General features: G+C 38.3%; 2 protein-coding genes across 2 annotated transcripts; one reads left to right on the forward strand and one right to left on the reverse strand.

Annotated features, from left to right (window-relative positions):
• Window positions 1-1,559: 1,559 nt before the first annotated feature.
• Window positions 1,560-6,219, forward strand: LOC112055669 (transcriptional adapter 1). The gene is made up of 4 exons (XM_052882053.1): window positions 1,560-2,272; window positions 4,694-4,857; window positions 5,306-5,506; window positions 6,019-6,219. Exons 1-4 carry the CDS (start codon window positions 1,877-1,879, stop codon window positions 6,167-6,169), a joined length of 912 nt encoding a protein of 303 aa, XP_052738013.1. The 5' UTR covers window positions 1,560-1,876; the 3' UTR covers window positions 6,170-6,219.
• A 772-nt stretch (window positions 6,220-6,991) lies between these two features.
• On the reverse strand, window positions 6,992-17,599 carry LOC112056139 (uncharacterized). The gene is made up of 5 exons (XM_024096501.2): window positions 17,440-17,599; window positions 17,217-17,349; window positions 13,341-13,643; window positions 10,312-10,478; window positions 6,992-7,672 (listed from the first exon to the last, which is right to left on the reverse strand). Exons 1-5 carry the CDS (start codon window positions 17,504-17,506, stop codon window positions 7,386-7,388), a joined length of 957 nt encoding a protein of 318 aa, XP_023952269.2. The 5' UTR covers window positions 17,507-17,599; the 3' UTR covers window positions 6,992-7,385.
• Window positions 17,600-18,280: the final 681 nt, after the last annotated feature.

The raw sequence follows: 18,280 nt of genomic DNA on the forward strand, positions 1-18,280 counted from the left end.
CTCTTTTATTTCGTCTAGATATTACTGCGAAAAAACATATGCAACAGCACACACCATGTGTTATGTAGATAATTCAGATTCAGTGTTTATTATGGAATTTAAAAAAAATAATTTAGTTTATATTATATATATAATGAATATTGTTTTCCCGATCAAAACTGAATGTTACAAGCAATCATTTATGTATATATTGTAGCCTACTGAAGTATGAAGTATCGTAATATTAATCTGATATTATTAAATACATAATATTATGCCGTGATATCCCAGTGGGTATGACCTTTGCCCCTGATTCCGGAAGGTGTGGGTTCGAACCCGGTCCGGGGCATGCACCTCCAACTTTTCAGTTGTGTGCATTTTAAGAATTAAATATCACGTGTCTCAAACGGTGAAAGAAAACATCGTGAGGAAACCTGTATACCAGAGAATTTTCTTAATTCTCTGCATGTGTGAAGTCTCCCAATCCGCATTGGGGCAGCGTGGTGGACTATTGGCCTAATCCCTCTCATTCTGAGAGGAGACTCGAGTTCATCAGTGATCCGAATATGGGTTGATAATGAATGATAAATTAGTAGGTAAACCTGCATTATGTGCGTGATTCAAGGACTCTTAGAAGTATTTTTATTTACTAGCTTATTTTCTATATTAATTTGAACGATTTTGTAACGTTTAAATTCAAAGTAGCATTCGTAGACAGAGAAAGTAATAGACACATTTATAGTTCATAATCCTATAGTTGATCGCATTTTTTCAAAAAAGAGAGCAACGCATGAACATGACGCTTGGCAGTTTTTTTCAGTTCTTAGGTCCTTACATTACACATACTAAAATATGAAAAATAAACCCAGGCCGTAAAATGGAGTGGAAAAGATAAAATAAATAAGGAGTTACGTTTACTTTAAGGATCGCATTATTGTGGGTATTGTCATCTTTTTAGACTAGTAGACGCCGCGCGGTTTCACCCGTGTGGTTCCCGTTCCCGTAGGAATACGGGGATAAAATATATGTAGCCTATAGCCTTCCTCGATAAATGGGCTATCTAACACTGAAAGATTTTTTCAAATCGGACCAGTAGTTCCTGAGATTAGCGCGTTCAATCAAACAAACAAACAAACAAACAAACAAACTCTTCAGCTTTATAATATTAGTATCGATTTGTTAAATTAAACCCATGACCTTGGAAGCAGAAGTCAGGCTCACTACTCCCTGCACCACTGTCACTTAGTCGTCAAATAATAGTTGGTGTAGGTAGTGATTAAAATCATAAAATTTAAGCACGGCCAAAACTATTAAAACAATAAAAGATCAAAAAACAAAAAACTATCAAAACAGTTTTTATAAACGCGTTAATAATTTAGTCAAGTACGAAAGATTGTGTATTATGATTAGTGGATTTACCGCCCAAATATCGTTCGTACTCGACTAAAATACTAAAATAGTCTGTACGACCTATTAATGGTCCAAACCCATAGATTATGGTTGTGTCCAAAGAGTTCGGAGTCTTTGGTCTTTGACATGACATTGACATTAATAGTAGTTTTTTTCTATCTATGGTATCTATGGTTTAATTGCGGAAATCGGAATCGGAGTTTATTATAAAATAAAATTGTTCGTCTTTTCTTGAAACCAAAATAAAAAAAAACAGGTGTTTTAAATTAATAAAAATATTTATTTGTACAACTTTGTAATTTGTATTTACATTTTACATCAAAGAATATATTATTACTACGGTTGAAAGTTGAGACTTGAGCTTGACTATTTTGTTTTTTAATTTAAAGGCGCAACTTTACGTCGTACTCGTATTGTAGGTGCTCATGGAGAAAATTATGTTAAAAGTTTAGTGGCTCGTACTTCTGAAATTATAAATTTGTGCATCATGTCTTCGGACGCCATAAACATATCTCGGCGCAAGTTGAACGAAGTTTTAGGCGACAAGTCTTCAAAATATTTCAACCACATGAAACAGTGGTTTCGTATGAAACTTACGAAGGAAGAATTTGATATGGAAGCTCGTGCTTTACTGAGTGCTGATCAAGTTCGGTTCCATAATGAGTTTTTACTTGCACTGTTGAACAAAGTTGAGGGATTGGCTGAAACTTCGATAACAATTGCCCACGATAAAGCCATCTCTCACAGCAGAAATAGTAGGCGGCATAAAAGAAACTCTCGTACTTCGGAAAAGTCTAACTTTGAGCCGGCTGACTTGCTGGAGTATTTGCCGCCCAACTCACCACCTGGTGCTGGAAGTGATGGTGTTAAATATGCTGTACAAGTAAGTTGTATACTAGAAAAATCATATTTCTGCTTTTATATGTGCTTGGTCTAATCTATTGGATATGAAATATAATTGCCTTTGCCCATAGCTAAGTCCAAGTCTAATTCATTGTCTTCTTGTTTCTACTGGACTTTTTTGCACACATGGACATACTTCAAAATTCATTTATTACAAGTAGGCTTAGTTTACAAGAATGTCAAGACTATTTCTAAAAATCAGTTTGGATCGTGCCGCGATGCAAGAACCAGCTCAAGGGCCCCGTATGGGTTCGAAACTAGTCGGGCATACTCCGACGTAATATCACGTGAGTTTTAGCCGTGTTTCATAATCAATTAATATGAATAACACTCACGATAGTTTAAATTCTAAAATCTATACTTATAATAAATCTGTAGAGAGGTCAATTCTGTACATGAAATATTTTTCCAAAATAACTATCAGGGGGTGATTAGTGATCGATACTGATGCCAAAAATGCAATCAGTAAAATTTTTGTCTGTCTGTCTGTCTGTCTGTCTGTCTGTCTGTCTGTCTGTCTGTCTGTATGTTCTTTATAGAAACAAAAACTACTGGACGGATTTTAATGAAACTTGGTACAATTATTCTACATACTCCTGGGCAGGTTATAGTATACTTTTCATTACGCTACAATCAATAGGAGCAGAGCAGTGAAGAGAAATGTTGAGAAAACGGGAGAAGTTACTCAATTTTTTAAGCTTCCGTCGCGTGTACAGCCTTAATGGTTAAAGCTACATAGAAATCATGTATGACGGAAATGTGCTCCTTAAAATTATCTATAAAAACACCACAGCATATATATGTCTATCTTTTATGGTTGACTCACAATAACACGTGTAACTCCCGATAGCTTAGCAGTTCGAAGCTTTCTAATTATATTTGTCTACTCTTATGTTTATAACACTCATCACTCATCCCTTATAAGAAAGTTATCATTATTACCTATTCAATAAAAAAAGAATCACAAACATTGGTAAAGAAACACCAAAGTTATACCTACATGAAATACACTAAGCCATCGCGCGTGAATACTAATTCATGCTTTAAGGATTATTTTTGTGTAACGGTTGCCGCGCTCGACGCGACTCGCGGTGGGAGGAATAAATAAAGAAGTGCAGCCTTAATGAGTAGGGGTCAGGTCAGGGTAGGGGTCGAGGTAGGGTAGGGTAGGGGTAGGGTTGGGATAGGGTAGGGTAGTGGTAGGGTAGAGGTAGGTTAGGGTAGGGTAGGATAGGGGTAGTTGAAAGCTTACAACGACTTTCATGCGGACGAAGTCGCGGGCGTCCGCTAGTATTTCTAAAAACCTTACCACTGGTTTGTAAGGCAGGAAATAGCAAGCAGGAAGGCATATACTGGACATTGAGCATAAGTCCTCAAATAAATGTGTCTTATTTAATTAACATACAATAGTTAATTCAAATACCTAGTAGTGAACACATAAAGTCCTGGTCATTGACATTAACACCTGATAGTGATAATAACAGAATTAAACATCAGAGTGGATGTATTATCACCCAAAGCCTGCCCACCTGCATTGGAGTAGTGTGGTGGTTCTTTTTCTCTTTCTTTTGACTATTAGAGATAGTCAGCCTCTGGACCATAATCCAATCAAAAGACTGCTAAGTGTTGTGGATCTAAGCTCCATATCTCACCTAAAGCAGTGGCGTGCACTTCATGCATGCAAAAATGCACTGAACCTACCCTGAAGGTGAATTACATACTTACCCTTGTACTTATACTGGAGAAAGAATTTGCCATTTTAAACGATTGATATGTGTAATGCCTTCAATATCGCTTACAATGGTTAAAAGCCTTCTGCGCTGCCTATAAGGTGGCTATTAGTTCTAGATTCAAGCAAGCTTACATATTATTTTTTTATTTAGACAGGCCAACAACAATGCCATGCACACAAAATAATTTGCTTAATGTGATATAAAATAGATACAGATTTAAGACATAAACATCAATAACTGGCTTGTACAGTAGACACAGATATACATAGGATATAAACACTTATATCCTATGTATATACATAGGATAAAGATGCTTGGAGGCCGTTGGATCAGCTTCCACCTTCACACAGAAAGTAAAACTATAAGAAATGTAAACAGTAATTGTTATCAATTGTAAATTATAATACTGTATGACTTTTTCAAAAGAGCAACTGTTGAGTTTCTTGCCAGTATCTTCTCAGCAGAACCTGCCTTCCAAACCAGTGGTAGAATCTTTACAAATAGTCAACTGACGTGTCAAAAGTGCTTGTAAACTGAGCCTACTTGAAATAAATGATTTTTGATTTGATTTGATTTGATTTATATTTATATAATATGTACATAAACAAACATTAAAGTTTTAAAAAGAATATAATTATAACGATTAAATTCAACCATGAACATTGCAGGAAATATTCCTCCCAGACCACGCTTTGGTGGTGGGTCGGTTCATGCTGGCTGCTTGGGAGCTTGGACTAGAAGGAGCTGAAGATGATGCAGCAGACATCATAGTTGTCGCTGTACAGAACTTTCTCAAAAATATTATAACTGCAGTCTTATCACAAAGAAAAGGGTATTATATTTTTTTTATACATTATCTACAGATTCATTATATATAAATATAATTATTAAAATGGGAAAAATAAGTAAATTTTTTACATGTACAATTGTACAGTATATAAACATTATATAGCTAACATGAATATTTAATGTATGACGCTACATACAAAAATTGGAAGTGACTTTTTGATTGGTATCTCAAGATCTTGTTGATCCACAAAATCGAGTGAGACGAAAAAGCCTACCAATTTAAAAGGTGAACAAAGTTAACAGAAAAATAAATCATTCATCATGTAAAATATTTTCACTTTTTTCAGTTGTAATATTTATTTGCATAATATAATTTTATAGCTTACTTTTATGCTGTCTTCACAATCTTATAAAATACTTTTTCCCTTCAAATTCAGTTAGGTAGAGTTGATACTGTACATTATTAAATCAATGAATAATGTTGTCCACAGATACAAGTTAAGAAACAAGAGGTTCATGTATGACCTCGGTGGAGACATGCCAAACATGTGGCTGAGGAATAGTAGCATGCTGTACGACCCCCAGAGTGAGGGACGCGTCCATGTGGACGACAGTATGGATGCTCTGGGGCCTCGCTGTCCTCCCACCATTGATGAAGTGGAGCAGTCTGCTGCGTTTGAAATTGCTTGCAGGTAATATATTTTTTCTTAATAAAAATTATATGCGAATTCATAATATACACTGGCAGACAATAAAGTTTGCTAAAAATATCAAACAAGCTAAATTATTGATAAGAAATAAGAAATATTTTACAGAAATATGCTGTATCCTAAGCACAGGCGACTAAAAAATTTTGTATCACCGTAATCCAGGTTATGATATCACACAATGCGGTTCAGCTTTTTGCGATTTGTAGAGCTTCGTGTACTTTTGTATCAAGATTGTGCGGATTTGATCTGACATCACAACATATGTATTAATTATTGTAATTAATATATATATTTTTTATTTATTTATTATTCTACAAAAAACATGTTTAAATTAGCCTAACCATGATGCAACACAAACAAAATATGTATGGATTAATAATAAACTGGATTCGATGAATTTCCTTTTCTTTGGGACGGCTTACCTTTGTCAAAATTCCACCCTTCGCCACTGTAAGCTATACAAAATTTAACAGAAAATTATTGCTAATTTTCAGCGGACCCAGCACAGAGCCAAATGATGACAAACTGACAATAGAAGAATTCTATAACACATTGCTGACACACAAGAATGTGATAGCTTGCCATTCAGTGTATGCAGTTAATATGGAGAGGCTCGCTGTTATGTTGAACCATCCTAGCTACTGATAGAGTTTAAACTATTCTTAAGTTAAAATAAAACGCCTACCTATTTAATATTTCATAGATTTTTATTTTGAAACACAAGATATAGTATACACAAAACTTTTAGTCCGTTTTGAAGTTGCAACACACCAAATTGTGCAAGTAATTAAGTTAACCTTGCGGTGGATGTGTTGTTGTATGCTGCCTATTCGCCTTGTGTTCAGAACGGACTCAAAGTTTGGTGCTTATATAACAAAAAATCCAGTCTTTGCTGTTTATCTTAAAGTAACTTATTAATAAATATTGATTTCTTTATTTATGTGGCAGTCATATTTTTTAATATCTACATAAATATGTTTCAATCATAAATTATAATTATAATACATATATAAATTGGTATATCTATTTAATTCTGAGATAAAAAAATTAAATTAATTATGTATTACATTAAAAATTCAAATTGTATACACTTAATAATAATTATTTTCCTTATTATTATATTGTTTGTTGGCTTCTGTTATATAAGTATAACATTATAATTAGAATTGAATTATTACATAAAAATATTCAAATTCCAAGGTTATTATATTAGGTTAACACTGAAGGAGCGAACGTAAAATAAATGTAACACAGATTACAAGATTACAAAACATGAAGAAACAAAAATATAGAAATTAGAATAGAATAGAGTAAAATGTATTATGATTATATGTATTGTTATTTGTTATACTAGCCTATGTCCCCCAATTTCACCTGGGTAGTTCCTGTTCCCGTAAGAGTGCAATATAGCCTCCGATACTCAGCCTCTACAACCTGACATATTTACGAAAGTCGAGTTAGTTAGCCTATTTAGAACTCAAAAACGGCTAGACCGATTTTGGTGAAATTTGGTGTAGAGGTAGCTTAGAACCAGGAGGCTGACATTGGATACTTAAATAGGGGTAGGTTTTACGCGGACGAAGTCGCAGGCGTCCGCCAGTAGGTGTTAGTATAGATTATGATATTTCGATTAATAGGCAGTTATATTTGTTCGCTCCTTTAATATTAAGTACGTTAGCATAGTGTACAGACAGACAGTGCGCGTTTGTGTGACACTGAAGCATCAGCAAAGCAGAAATAATAAATCAATGATCAATAAAAAAAACACACAGACGCGTTTGACACTGACCTCCAACAGCCTATATGTATTAGTAACGCCCTCTGATTAATCTGACTAGAGTTTCCCTGGTTTCGTGTTTCCTTACGTAGGGCTTTGAGACCTTGCCATCAACGGTGACATCCCTGGCTCTCCAGGCGTAGAAGGGGACTGGACTACGATAGCCGGCACTCTCTGTGCTCGAGGACTTGGGCTGGCTGAACTCGGCCTTGGTATATCCTGGATCTCTATCACCTCGGGCTCAGGAGGTGTTCCTCCGAGGAATCTCCTCTTCTTCCACGCGATGTAACCCAGTGACCCGAGTGCGACTGCTATGAGGATGCCGCCGAGCGTGACGCCGGTTGCCGATGCTGTTGACATTTTGTACATACCTGGAAGCATTGTAAGAGAAGTTCATCTAAGGCGAACAATCTCCTAACACCTCTGTTAAATGTCAGCTAGCCATAGATCGTAGTTTTTAACGGACTTAAAAAAAGGAGGAGGTTATCAATTCGTCGGAATCTTTCTATATTTATACTAGCGTATTGGTACGCTAAGAGACTATGGCTAAGTGTGATGGCTGAATCTTCGTCAATTCATTTAGCTGAAAGCTTGTCGGCTCATCCTTCTATAGTTCTACCCATAGAATTATTAGGTACTTGTACTGAATCGTAAATTTATGGTTCTGCCATAGATACTTAATTAGGTACTGTAGAAAACTAACGGTAGTTCGATCTATGGTAGCTTTGAGAGGTAACAGGTTTCAAGGGTACCCTCAAACGTATTTTTTGATATTTTCTATGGGATTTCATGAGAATTCAGCCATAGCAACATCACGGCAACCCTTCGCTACAGATCCTAAAAATTTGATTTTTAACGGAAATCATGAGAAATCAGTCATAGCTAGCTTCATGGCTACCCTTCGCTACAGATCCTGAAAATTTGATTTTTAACGGAAATAATTAAGGTTTAGTTTTTTATTAGCAGAAAACAATACTATGGTAACAATAATGAACCTTTTTACTAGTTAAAATCTGTATCTCGGAAAACTGGGACTTCCCTATTATAATTACAACAAAATATAAATTTAAAAAATCTTTGGTCTAGGGGAGCACTCATTGTGGAATGCCACCAAAAATACGCTTAAGCAACCCCAAATACATTATCCACCGATTAGAACTGGTACGACATGGGCGGGCACTGCCGAAGAGAAAGCTGAAGCCTTTGCAGTTTATCTTAAATCTGTTTTTCGACCCAACGAGAGTCAAGACGATAATGCCACAGAAATCGATGATATCCTGGCCCAGGATCTTCAACTTTGCTTGCCTATAAAACCAACTACACTAAAAGAAATTGCTAAACAAATTTCCCTCTTAGATAGTAAAAAGGCCCCTGGTTTTGATCTCATCACACCCAGAGTGCTGAAAGAGTTGCCAAAAAAGTGCCTAGTATTCCTGGCGAACCTATTCAACGCAATATTTAGAACATGCCATTTCCCTGATATTTGGAAAATATCTCAAATTATCATGATTCCCAAGCCAGGCAAACCTGTGGAACAAACATCATCTTATCGTCCTATTAGTCTTACGCCAGTGCTATCAAAACTATGGGAAAGAGTGTTCTTGGCCAGATTAAGAGAAAGCCTTAGTGAATGCAATATAATACCTGAGCACCAGTTTGGCTTTCGCCAAGAACACTCGACAGTGGAACAAGTTCATAGAGTATATGATACGGTCCGTCAATGCCTAGAGAAAAAGGAATATTGCTCTGCCGCCTTCCTTGATATTCAACAGGCATTTGACAAGGTTTGGCATAAAGGCCTCCTATACAAAATTAAAAAGCTCTTGCCTCATTCTTTGTAAAACCCAATACTAGAGTCATATTTGAAAGACAGATACTTTCAAGTAAAAGAACAAGACGCGAGATCCCACTTTTACCAATGCACTGCTGGTGTACCACAAGGCTCTGTACTGGGTCCTGTTCTATATAATATTTTCACATGTGATTTGCCTCTGTCATCGGATATTACTGTTGCAACGTTTGCAGACGATGCTGCCTTCCTATCCTGCAGTAAAGATGCAATTCAAGCAAGTAGACAGTTACAAAAACAGCTAGACCTTACTAATGTATGGCTAAATAAGTGGCGAATTAAACCTAGCGCACCCAAATCTCAACACATAACCTTTACTCTAAAAACAGGTGATTGTCCGGCCGTAAAACTAGGTAATGAGACATTATCAAATACTACGTGTGTGAAGTACCTTGGGTTTTATATGGACCGACGACTAACGTGGAGAGATCACATAAAAAACAAGCGCAACGATCTTAACAATCGATTCAGAAACTTACTGTGGATGTTGGGCAGGCAGTCAGAGTTGTCTCTTAGCAATAAAGTACTGGTGTATTGCGCAGTTCTTAAACCTATCTGGCTTTATGGAGTCCAGATATGGGGTTCCGCTTGCAAATCCAACATATTATCATTACAAAGAGTCCAGAATAGAATACTAAGAACAATTACCAATGCGCCCTGGTTTACACGAAACAATGAAATACACCAGTACTTAGAAATGCCAACAGTCTTAGAAGAGATACACAAATACAAGCTGAAACACAAAGAACGATTGCTGAAACATCCTAATCCGCTAGCCTCCGGGCTATTAACTGTGGAAAGAGTCAAGCGGTTAAAGCGAGCTGATGTGCTCGACTCTGTACAGACTTGAAGACAATGGTCTTCCTGTCTGGTAAAGCCACCACCATACCTTCACCAAATCTGCTTATAGTCTGTCGACTGATTGCAGATACATATAACAAAAAAAAAAAATCAAAAGTGAGTACTTGTGTATGTATTTTGTAGATAATAATCAACAAAACCCTACAAAGTAATAGGTAAATTACCTCCTAGAATCACAGCAGGATATACTTAGTACGAGTATATACGTATCTATTACCTAGGTACTTTTTTGAAGCTTTTCTAAAATGACGAAGGTCTACCAGCAGGCTTTACCGTATTAGCACACAATACTTCACGTACCTTCCACCTCCAGCTTGATGACGTCGATATGCTCCTGGCCGTCGTCCAGGCCGGCGCCGCAGGTCCACACACCCACGTCCTCATACTTCACTTTGGCGATGGTGACCGCACAGTCTCCGCGGTCTAAGCTAGCGTTCGATGGATAGTAGTATTTGCCGAGAATTGAACTGGAATACAAAAAGCTTTGTTTTACAAGTAATATTGAACTTCTTTTTTAGCGACTTTTAGTATTTTTTTTTATTATTTACAAGTTAGCGTTAGTAAGTTAGTTACAAGTTAGTTAGATTTGTAGTCAAGGACTACAATCTCGCCTGATGTTAAGTGATGATGCAATCTAAGATGGAAGCGGGCTAACTTGTCAGGAGGATGAAAATCCACACCCCTTTCGGTTTCTACACGGCATCGTACCGGAACGCTACATCGCTTGACGGTACGTCTTTGCCGGTAGGGTGGTAACTAGCCACGGCCGAAGCCTCCCACCAGCCAGACCTGGACTTATTAAAAAAATCTCAATCTGCCCAGCCGGGGATCGAACCCAGGACCTCTATCTTGTAAATCCATTGCGCATACCACTGCGCCACGGAGGCCGTCAAAAATACCGGTACAGAAGGCAGATTCTAATTTATATTTTTAGACAATACTAGCGGACGCCCGCGACTTCGTCCGCGTGAAAGTCGTTGTAAACTTTCAAGTACCCCTATTCTACCCTACCTTAACCTACCTCTACCCTACCCCTACCCTACCCTATCCCAACCCTACCACTACCCTACCCCCACCCTACCCTACCCCTGCCCTACCCCTACCCTACACTACCCATATCCTACCCCTACCCTACCCTACCCTACCCCTACCCTACTCATTAAGGCTGCACTTCTTTATTTATTCCTCCCACCGCGAGTCGCGTCGAGCGCGGCAACCGTTACACAAAAATAATCCTTAAAGTCCTTAAAGCATGAATTAGTATTCACGCGCAATGGCTTAGCGTATTTCATGTATAACTTTGGTGTTTCTTTACCGATTTGTATGATTCTTTTTTTATTAAATAGGTAATAATGTTATTTTTTTTAATTAGGGATGAGTGATGAGTGTTATAAACATAAGAGTCGACAAATATAATTAGAAAGCTCCGAACTGCTAAGCTGTCGGGAGTTACACGTGTTATTGTGAGTCAACCATAAAAGATAGACATATATATGTTATTGTGTTTTATAGATAATTTTAAGGAGAATATTTCCGTCATACATGATTTCTATGTAGCTTTAACCATTAAGGCTGTACACGCGACGGAAGCTTAAAAAATTGAGTAACTTCTCCCGTTTTCTCAACATTTCTCTTCACTGCTCTGCTCCTTTTGATTGTAGCGTAATGAAAAGTATACTATAACCTGCCCAGGAGTATGTTGAATAATTGTACCAAGTTTCATTAAAATCCGTCCAGTAGTTTTTGTTTCTATAAAGAACATACAGACAGACAGACAAAAATTTTACTAATTGCATTTTTGGCATCAGTATCGATCACTAATCACCCCCTGATAGTTATTTTGGAAATATATTTCATGTACAGAATTGACCTCTCTACAGATTTATTATAAGTATAGATGAAAAAACAGCTCTTTTCATAGTTGAACATCCTCAACAGCAACCGTAGGTTGAAAGATTGACGCATGGGAGTTTTTTTTACAAATTTCACCCAAAACACAGGTCCAATGCAGCTGATAAAGTCCAGTCACTCATTGTCTCTTCAGCGTTGCGAGTTCTACGTTGTCACAGACTGGTTATTTTGCGAATCTACTCGCTTCTGATTCGATCACGAATCACGACCCTAAAGATATTTTAATTCAGAGAATAGCTCACTCCATATCCCGTTGAGTTATTCTGAGCCTTATTTGAATTAGCAAATCCTTATCGAGTTATAAAATTGCGTTTCCTGTTTTCAAAGAAGTTCTCACTCTCAGGTATACCTAGAGCAGGCTTGAGTCGGGATGTTGGTGGTGTTACAACTGCCTCGTAGAGCACGTTAAGCCGTCAGCCCCAGTTAATATTATTAACATCTGATAGTAATCGTCAAAGAGTCAAAATTATCACCCCTAACCCACCAATTTATATCTACCAGCTTGGTAGGTCTAAAACTCTAAACGCTAAAAGCATTACCTATTTCCTCTTCTGTAAGGGGCCTGGCTTTGTTTTATTTAAGGCAGATAAAAACAAAGTAGATAGTACATTTTTTTTTACTTAGTAGGTAACTACCTCTACCTATCTGTTTGTAATAAAACTTGGCCTCACATGACTTATTTACAACTTTAGATACGGTTACAATGTTGCAATCAATATCGATGTTTTGCCTCTTGCCTTATCACGAAAAGTCCTACTTAGGTAGGATAGGTTACCCTGTATTAGGTATCTATCTACTGTATTTAGCTCCGAATGAAACATTTAAATCAGGGGCGTAGTTACCGCCGTATTAACCGTATCAATGATGCGGGGTCCCGGACTACAGGGGCCTCTTACGTTTGAAAGCAAACATTAGTAAAATGTAATCCACAACCACACTGAATCTGGTGCCTTCCGAAAAAAAACTGCTCTCAGATTTTCCAGAAACGATAAAAGTAAAAAAAAGTAATCTCTTTTTTCTCGGGTTAAGCGAGCACCCAAGTTGGAAACATCCTACATAGGTTAAAAAGTCACTGCCATATTAAAACTTTTTTGTTTCTTTTGTAAGCAATTTAGCCTTCATTTGGGCCCCAACTAATTTTGATTTCAAGGCCCCTTCAAGGCACGCTACGCCACTGATTTAAATATAGTAGGTACAAGAGTAGAGTTTGCTTATTAGAGCCTAATTGGCTCCACGGTTAAGAGATTGGTCTCAAATCTAAAAAGTCTAGAGTTCGATGATTAATCCCCGCCGTTAGACTATGCATAAACAACAAAAGAAGATTGCCAAATTGGAAGAGAAAGGGGACTATTATGTAGATAATTAATAATTATATGTAAAAGAAATGGCTGACATTGAAAATATGATCAAATGCTTACACTTTTTCGGTTACAGTTGAATCGATGTTAAATGATTTTCCGTTTGGTGGTTCAAATCGGCAATAGCTCAACGGTATCAGCCCCTTCGTAGTGGCACAAGCGATGGTCACTGGTCTCCCCAGCTTCGCTGTAATGTTTGGCTCTAACGCCGCCACTTCATTCACTATTCGAACATCAATTTTCTTGATGGTTTCCAATCTAACAGACTTTCTTCCTATGTGACAACCCCATTCGCCGCTGTCCAGTTTCGTGGCCTTGACTTTTTTGACGCATTTGCCGTCGTTCACTGCGCGATCTGTAAATCTGATGATAGAATACATAATATAATAACATATCAACCCATATGCGGCTCGCTGCCGAACTCGAGTCTCCTCTCAGAATGAGAGGTGTTAGGCCAATAGTCCACCACGCTGGCCCAATGCGTATTGGCGGACTTCACACACCGTTTGAGACACGTGAAATTTGGAGGTGCATGCCCCGGACCGGATTTGAACCCACACCCTGCGGAATCGGAGGCAGAGGTCATATCCACTGGGCAATCACAGCTCTAAGAATACATAAGATATCTGTTATTAGTAAAGACTTGTAATCTTTAGGTAGGTACTAGGTAACCCATAACCTCCGAAAGTCACCATAACCCTACCGTGCCTTTCATCTATAGAAGGAGCAAAGAAGGTTTTTATTTCATTCTTTAGGTACAAGTTAGCCCTTGACTACAATCTCACCTAATGGTAGGTGATGATGCAATCTAAGATGGAAGCTGGCTAACTTGTTACGAGGAGGTTGAAAATCCACACCCCTTTTAATTTCTTCATGACATCGTACCGGAACGCTAAATCGCTTGGCGGTCTCGGAGGTGGAAGCCTTCCACCAGTCAGACCTGGACCAATTAAGAAAACCTCAATCGGCCCCGCCGGAGATCGAACCCAGGACCTCCGTCTTATAAATTCACCGCGTATACCACCAGTGCGCCACGGAGGCTGTCAAAACAGGTCAACTCTGAGAGTCTACGTATGTCTCAATATATTAATATGAATTCCGTTTGGGTAAAGAGCTGTATTTAACAAATTATATACACACTGAGTTATCATGTTTAATTAATGTTTATTAAAACAAATTACTTATAGGTACTTACTTTCCTATCTATACACGGGTAGGTACCTATTTATTTTTTATCAAACTGTTACAAATAAACAAGTTGTAGGTACCCTCAGACCAATTATAGATGGACCTGTATCATACTCATAGTCACGAACAAAATTGTCTGTCATTTTCTGTAGAAAATGAGCTTAGATTTGGTATATATCTTATACTAAACTAGAAGTTTTTGTCCGTTTTTTACACAATTAAATTACACAAAAAGGTATTTTTATGGAGCTCTTTAACCAACGAACACGATTACAACTATTTAACATCGATACTATAGAGACAGTTTTTATAATAGCATTAGATCGTTGATCATATACTTTGACAGAAAAGTAACGTCTAGCGAGGCAGGTCCTATACAATAATTGGTCTGAGTAGGTACCCAATGAAAGTAGGGTCATTTCGCCTGTTCGCGTCCACTTAGTGCAGTTGGCAAGTTTGAAAGGAGAAAATAAAAATGTCCTAGCACTAATTTTAATGGAAAGTTTATTTAATGTATTCAGTATAATAGTCTATTTTAAGGTAACGTTTAGTTTTATTCGAAACATCTTGTAGTTTTTTGTTTAAAAAGACAAACATCAGAAATGGGCCATTTACCCACTTTGCGTTCATAAAATTTAATTTGCGTCCACCCGCTGGACCACTTGGCGTCCACCAGCTTAGACAAGGAATAAAGGGATGATATTTTTATGATAATGTAAAAAGATGTGGAGATCCGTAAAATGGACGCGAATTGGGCGATGTACGCGAACAGGCGAACTTACCCTACCTAACTTCTTTTGTACTGCCCACAATAGATCCTACTTATAATATTTTTACCTTAACTCTTAACTTTTCAGTTCAGTTTTATTTTAATGCCAGTCAATATTCCTTTAATGATATGACTAGCTGATGCCGCACGGTTTCACCCGCGTGGTTCCGCTTTCCGTAGGAATACAGGGATAATATATATCCTATAACCTTTCTCGATAAATGAGCTATCTAACACTGAAAGAATTTTTCAAAACAGACCAGTAGTTCAGTAGTTGTTTCCCCGTCAGCGACCTAAATTGGTTCCATTCCCTTTTTAACCCCTATCTCATTTGCCAAACAGTTTAGTAGTTTCGGAGATTACTCGGTAAGAAACTGTTTTGGGCCAAGTTTAATTCCAATTAATACCTACCGTACGTTTTATTTTATCGTGAGTGTTATTGATATTAATTTATTATGAAACACGGCTAAAACGTGGTTAGAACCAGCTCATGACTAAGGGCCTCGTATGGTTTCCTAACTAGTCGGGGATACTCCGACGTTGTATCACGTGAGTTTTAGCCGTGTTTTATAATTAATTATTACTTACCTAAGTTATTGTTGAACAGTCGTTTTAGCGACTATTGTTCAAAAGTCGTTTTAGCGTAATTTTTACGGTAAATTATCCAATTAGCTACACTACCAAACGTAGAAATCTTCACATAATACTCGTATGATGATATGATATAATAATACTTAACAACTAGTTACTAGTAAACCGGCTGGCTTATAAATGGCACAGGCCGGTGTCGGGCAGCAGTGACACTATCATTGTCAGCCGATGGACGTCCACTGCTGGACATAGGCCTCTTGCATGGACCTCCAAACAAAACGGTCTCGAGCCGCTAGCATCCAGCGGCTCCCTGCAACCCGCTTGATGTCTTCGGTCCACCTAGTGGGGGGTCCGACCAACACTGCGCTTTCCGGTGCGGGGTCGCCATTCCAGCACCATTCCACCATTTGAACTATGTGGCCTGCCCATTGCCACTTCAGCTTCGCGACTCGCTGAGCTATGTCAGTGACTTTGGTTCGTCTGTAGATCTCCTCCATTTCTGATTCGATCACGCAGAGAAACCCCAAGCATAGTTCGCTCCATCGCCCGCTGAGTGACTTTGAGCCTTCTAATATGGCCCATAGTTAGCGACCAAGTCTCGGATCAACACGCACTGATTGAAGACTTTCGTCTTCAGGCACTGAGGAATTTCGGACAAAAAGATGTCGCGGAGTTTCCCAAACGCTGCCCAGCCGAGCTGGATTCGGCGATTCACCTCTTTCTCGAAATTGGACCGCATGGATCGGTGCGGAAAAATCCAGCCCTGCGAATGACCAACCCGTATGCCCAGCGTTGTCATTCTTTGGGCATTAACCTATATGGACGAGGATATCAAGTGGATTTCAGGGAGCCGCGGGATGCTGGCGGCTCGAGATCGTTGTGCTTGGAGGTCCATGTAAGATCCCTATGTCCAGCAGTGGACGTCTATTGGCTGATAAAGTAAGTAAGTAAAACAACTAGTTACACATTTTTATTTAGGTAATAGGTACCTACTTATAGGATTTTTTTGTTCTTTTTAGATTAGCCATTGACTGCAATCTCATCTGATGGCAAGTGATAATGCAATCTGAGATCGAAGCGGGTTAACTTCTTAGGAGGAGAAAATCCACACCTCTTTCGGTTTCTACACGACATAATACCGGAATCAGGGAATACATACGAGTATGTACCGGACGCTAAATCGCTTGGGGATTCGTCTTTGCCGTTAGGGTATCTAACTAGCCACGGCCGCAACCTCCCACCAGCCAGACCTGGACCAATTAAGAAAACCTCAATCGACCCAGCCGGGACCTCCGTCTTGTAATTCCACCGCGCATACCACTGTGCCATGGATGTCAAAAGATTTTTCAGTTATGAGAAACAACTAGAAGAAAAATGAAAATACTTACGAAAATCGTTTTCCACTGGGATGTACGAAACCGCAATACGTCATTGGATAATCAGATTTACACTGTATGCTTATATTTTCATTTTCCGATGCTAATATTGTTTCTTTGCCGTCGATATCGAATATCCTAAACGCTGCAAAACGAACACAATGCCATTACTAATCCACTGTTACAATTTAACCAAATGAAACCTGTTATGCAAAGTTATTTTTTGTTTAATTACCATTTGATAAACTAAAAATAAATAATACAAATACATTGAAGACGCACAACGTATTTGCGTTAAGCATTTTAAACTGTCACTAACTCGTATTCGTTACTACCCTCCCCGCTGGTCGGTAGCGAGTGACAGATGCTAACTGTAGCGCATTTAGGAGTCAATAGGTCGTACTTAACGGTGTAATTTTCGATAACACACTCGTATACGTAATAAGCGTGTAGGTACTCAAATTAATTTGTATCGTACTCCAACTTGTAAATTAATTATTATTTTTTTGAAGACGCTCTATTAGCTGTAAAAGAGACGTGGTAGCCCAGTGGATATGACCTCTGCCTTCGATTCGGAGGACGTAGGTTCGAATTCGAATCCGGTCCGGGGCATGCATCTCCAACTTTTCAGTTATGTGCATTTTAAGATTAGGTAAATATCACTTGTCTCAAACGGTGAAGGAACAACATCGTGAGGAAACCTGCATACCTGAGAATTTTCTTAATTCTCTAGGTGTGTGAAATCTGCCAATTCGCATTGAACCAGCGTGGTTGACTATTGGCCTAACCCCTCTCTTAATGAGAGGAGACTCGTGCTCAACAGTGAGCCGATTACGGGTTGTGTTTCCGTTCCCGTGAGAATACGGGGATAAAATATAGCTAATGACACTTACAGATACATAGCTTTCTAGTGGAAAAGAATTTTCAAAATTGGTTTAGTAAGTCCAGATCTCCCCTATAATACCACAAACTTTACCTCTAAATTATTAGATCTAGATTAATCTAGATCTTGGGGTCCCAAGTTGGCGACCCCGCACTACAAAGCGTAGTGTCGGTCGACCCCCCACCAGGTGGAT

The sequence above is a fragment of the Bicyclus anynana genome, chromosome 6 (genome assembly GCF_947172395.1).
Source record: "Bicyclus anynana chromosome 6, ilBicAnyn1.1, whole genome shotgun sequence".
Taxonomy (NCBI): domain Eukaryota; kingdom Metazoa; phylum Arthropoda; class Insecta; order Lepidoptera; family Nymphalidae; genus Bicyclus; species Bicyclus anynana.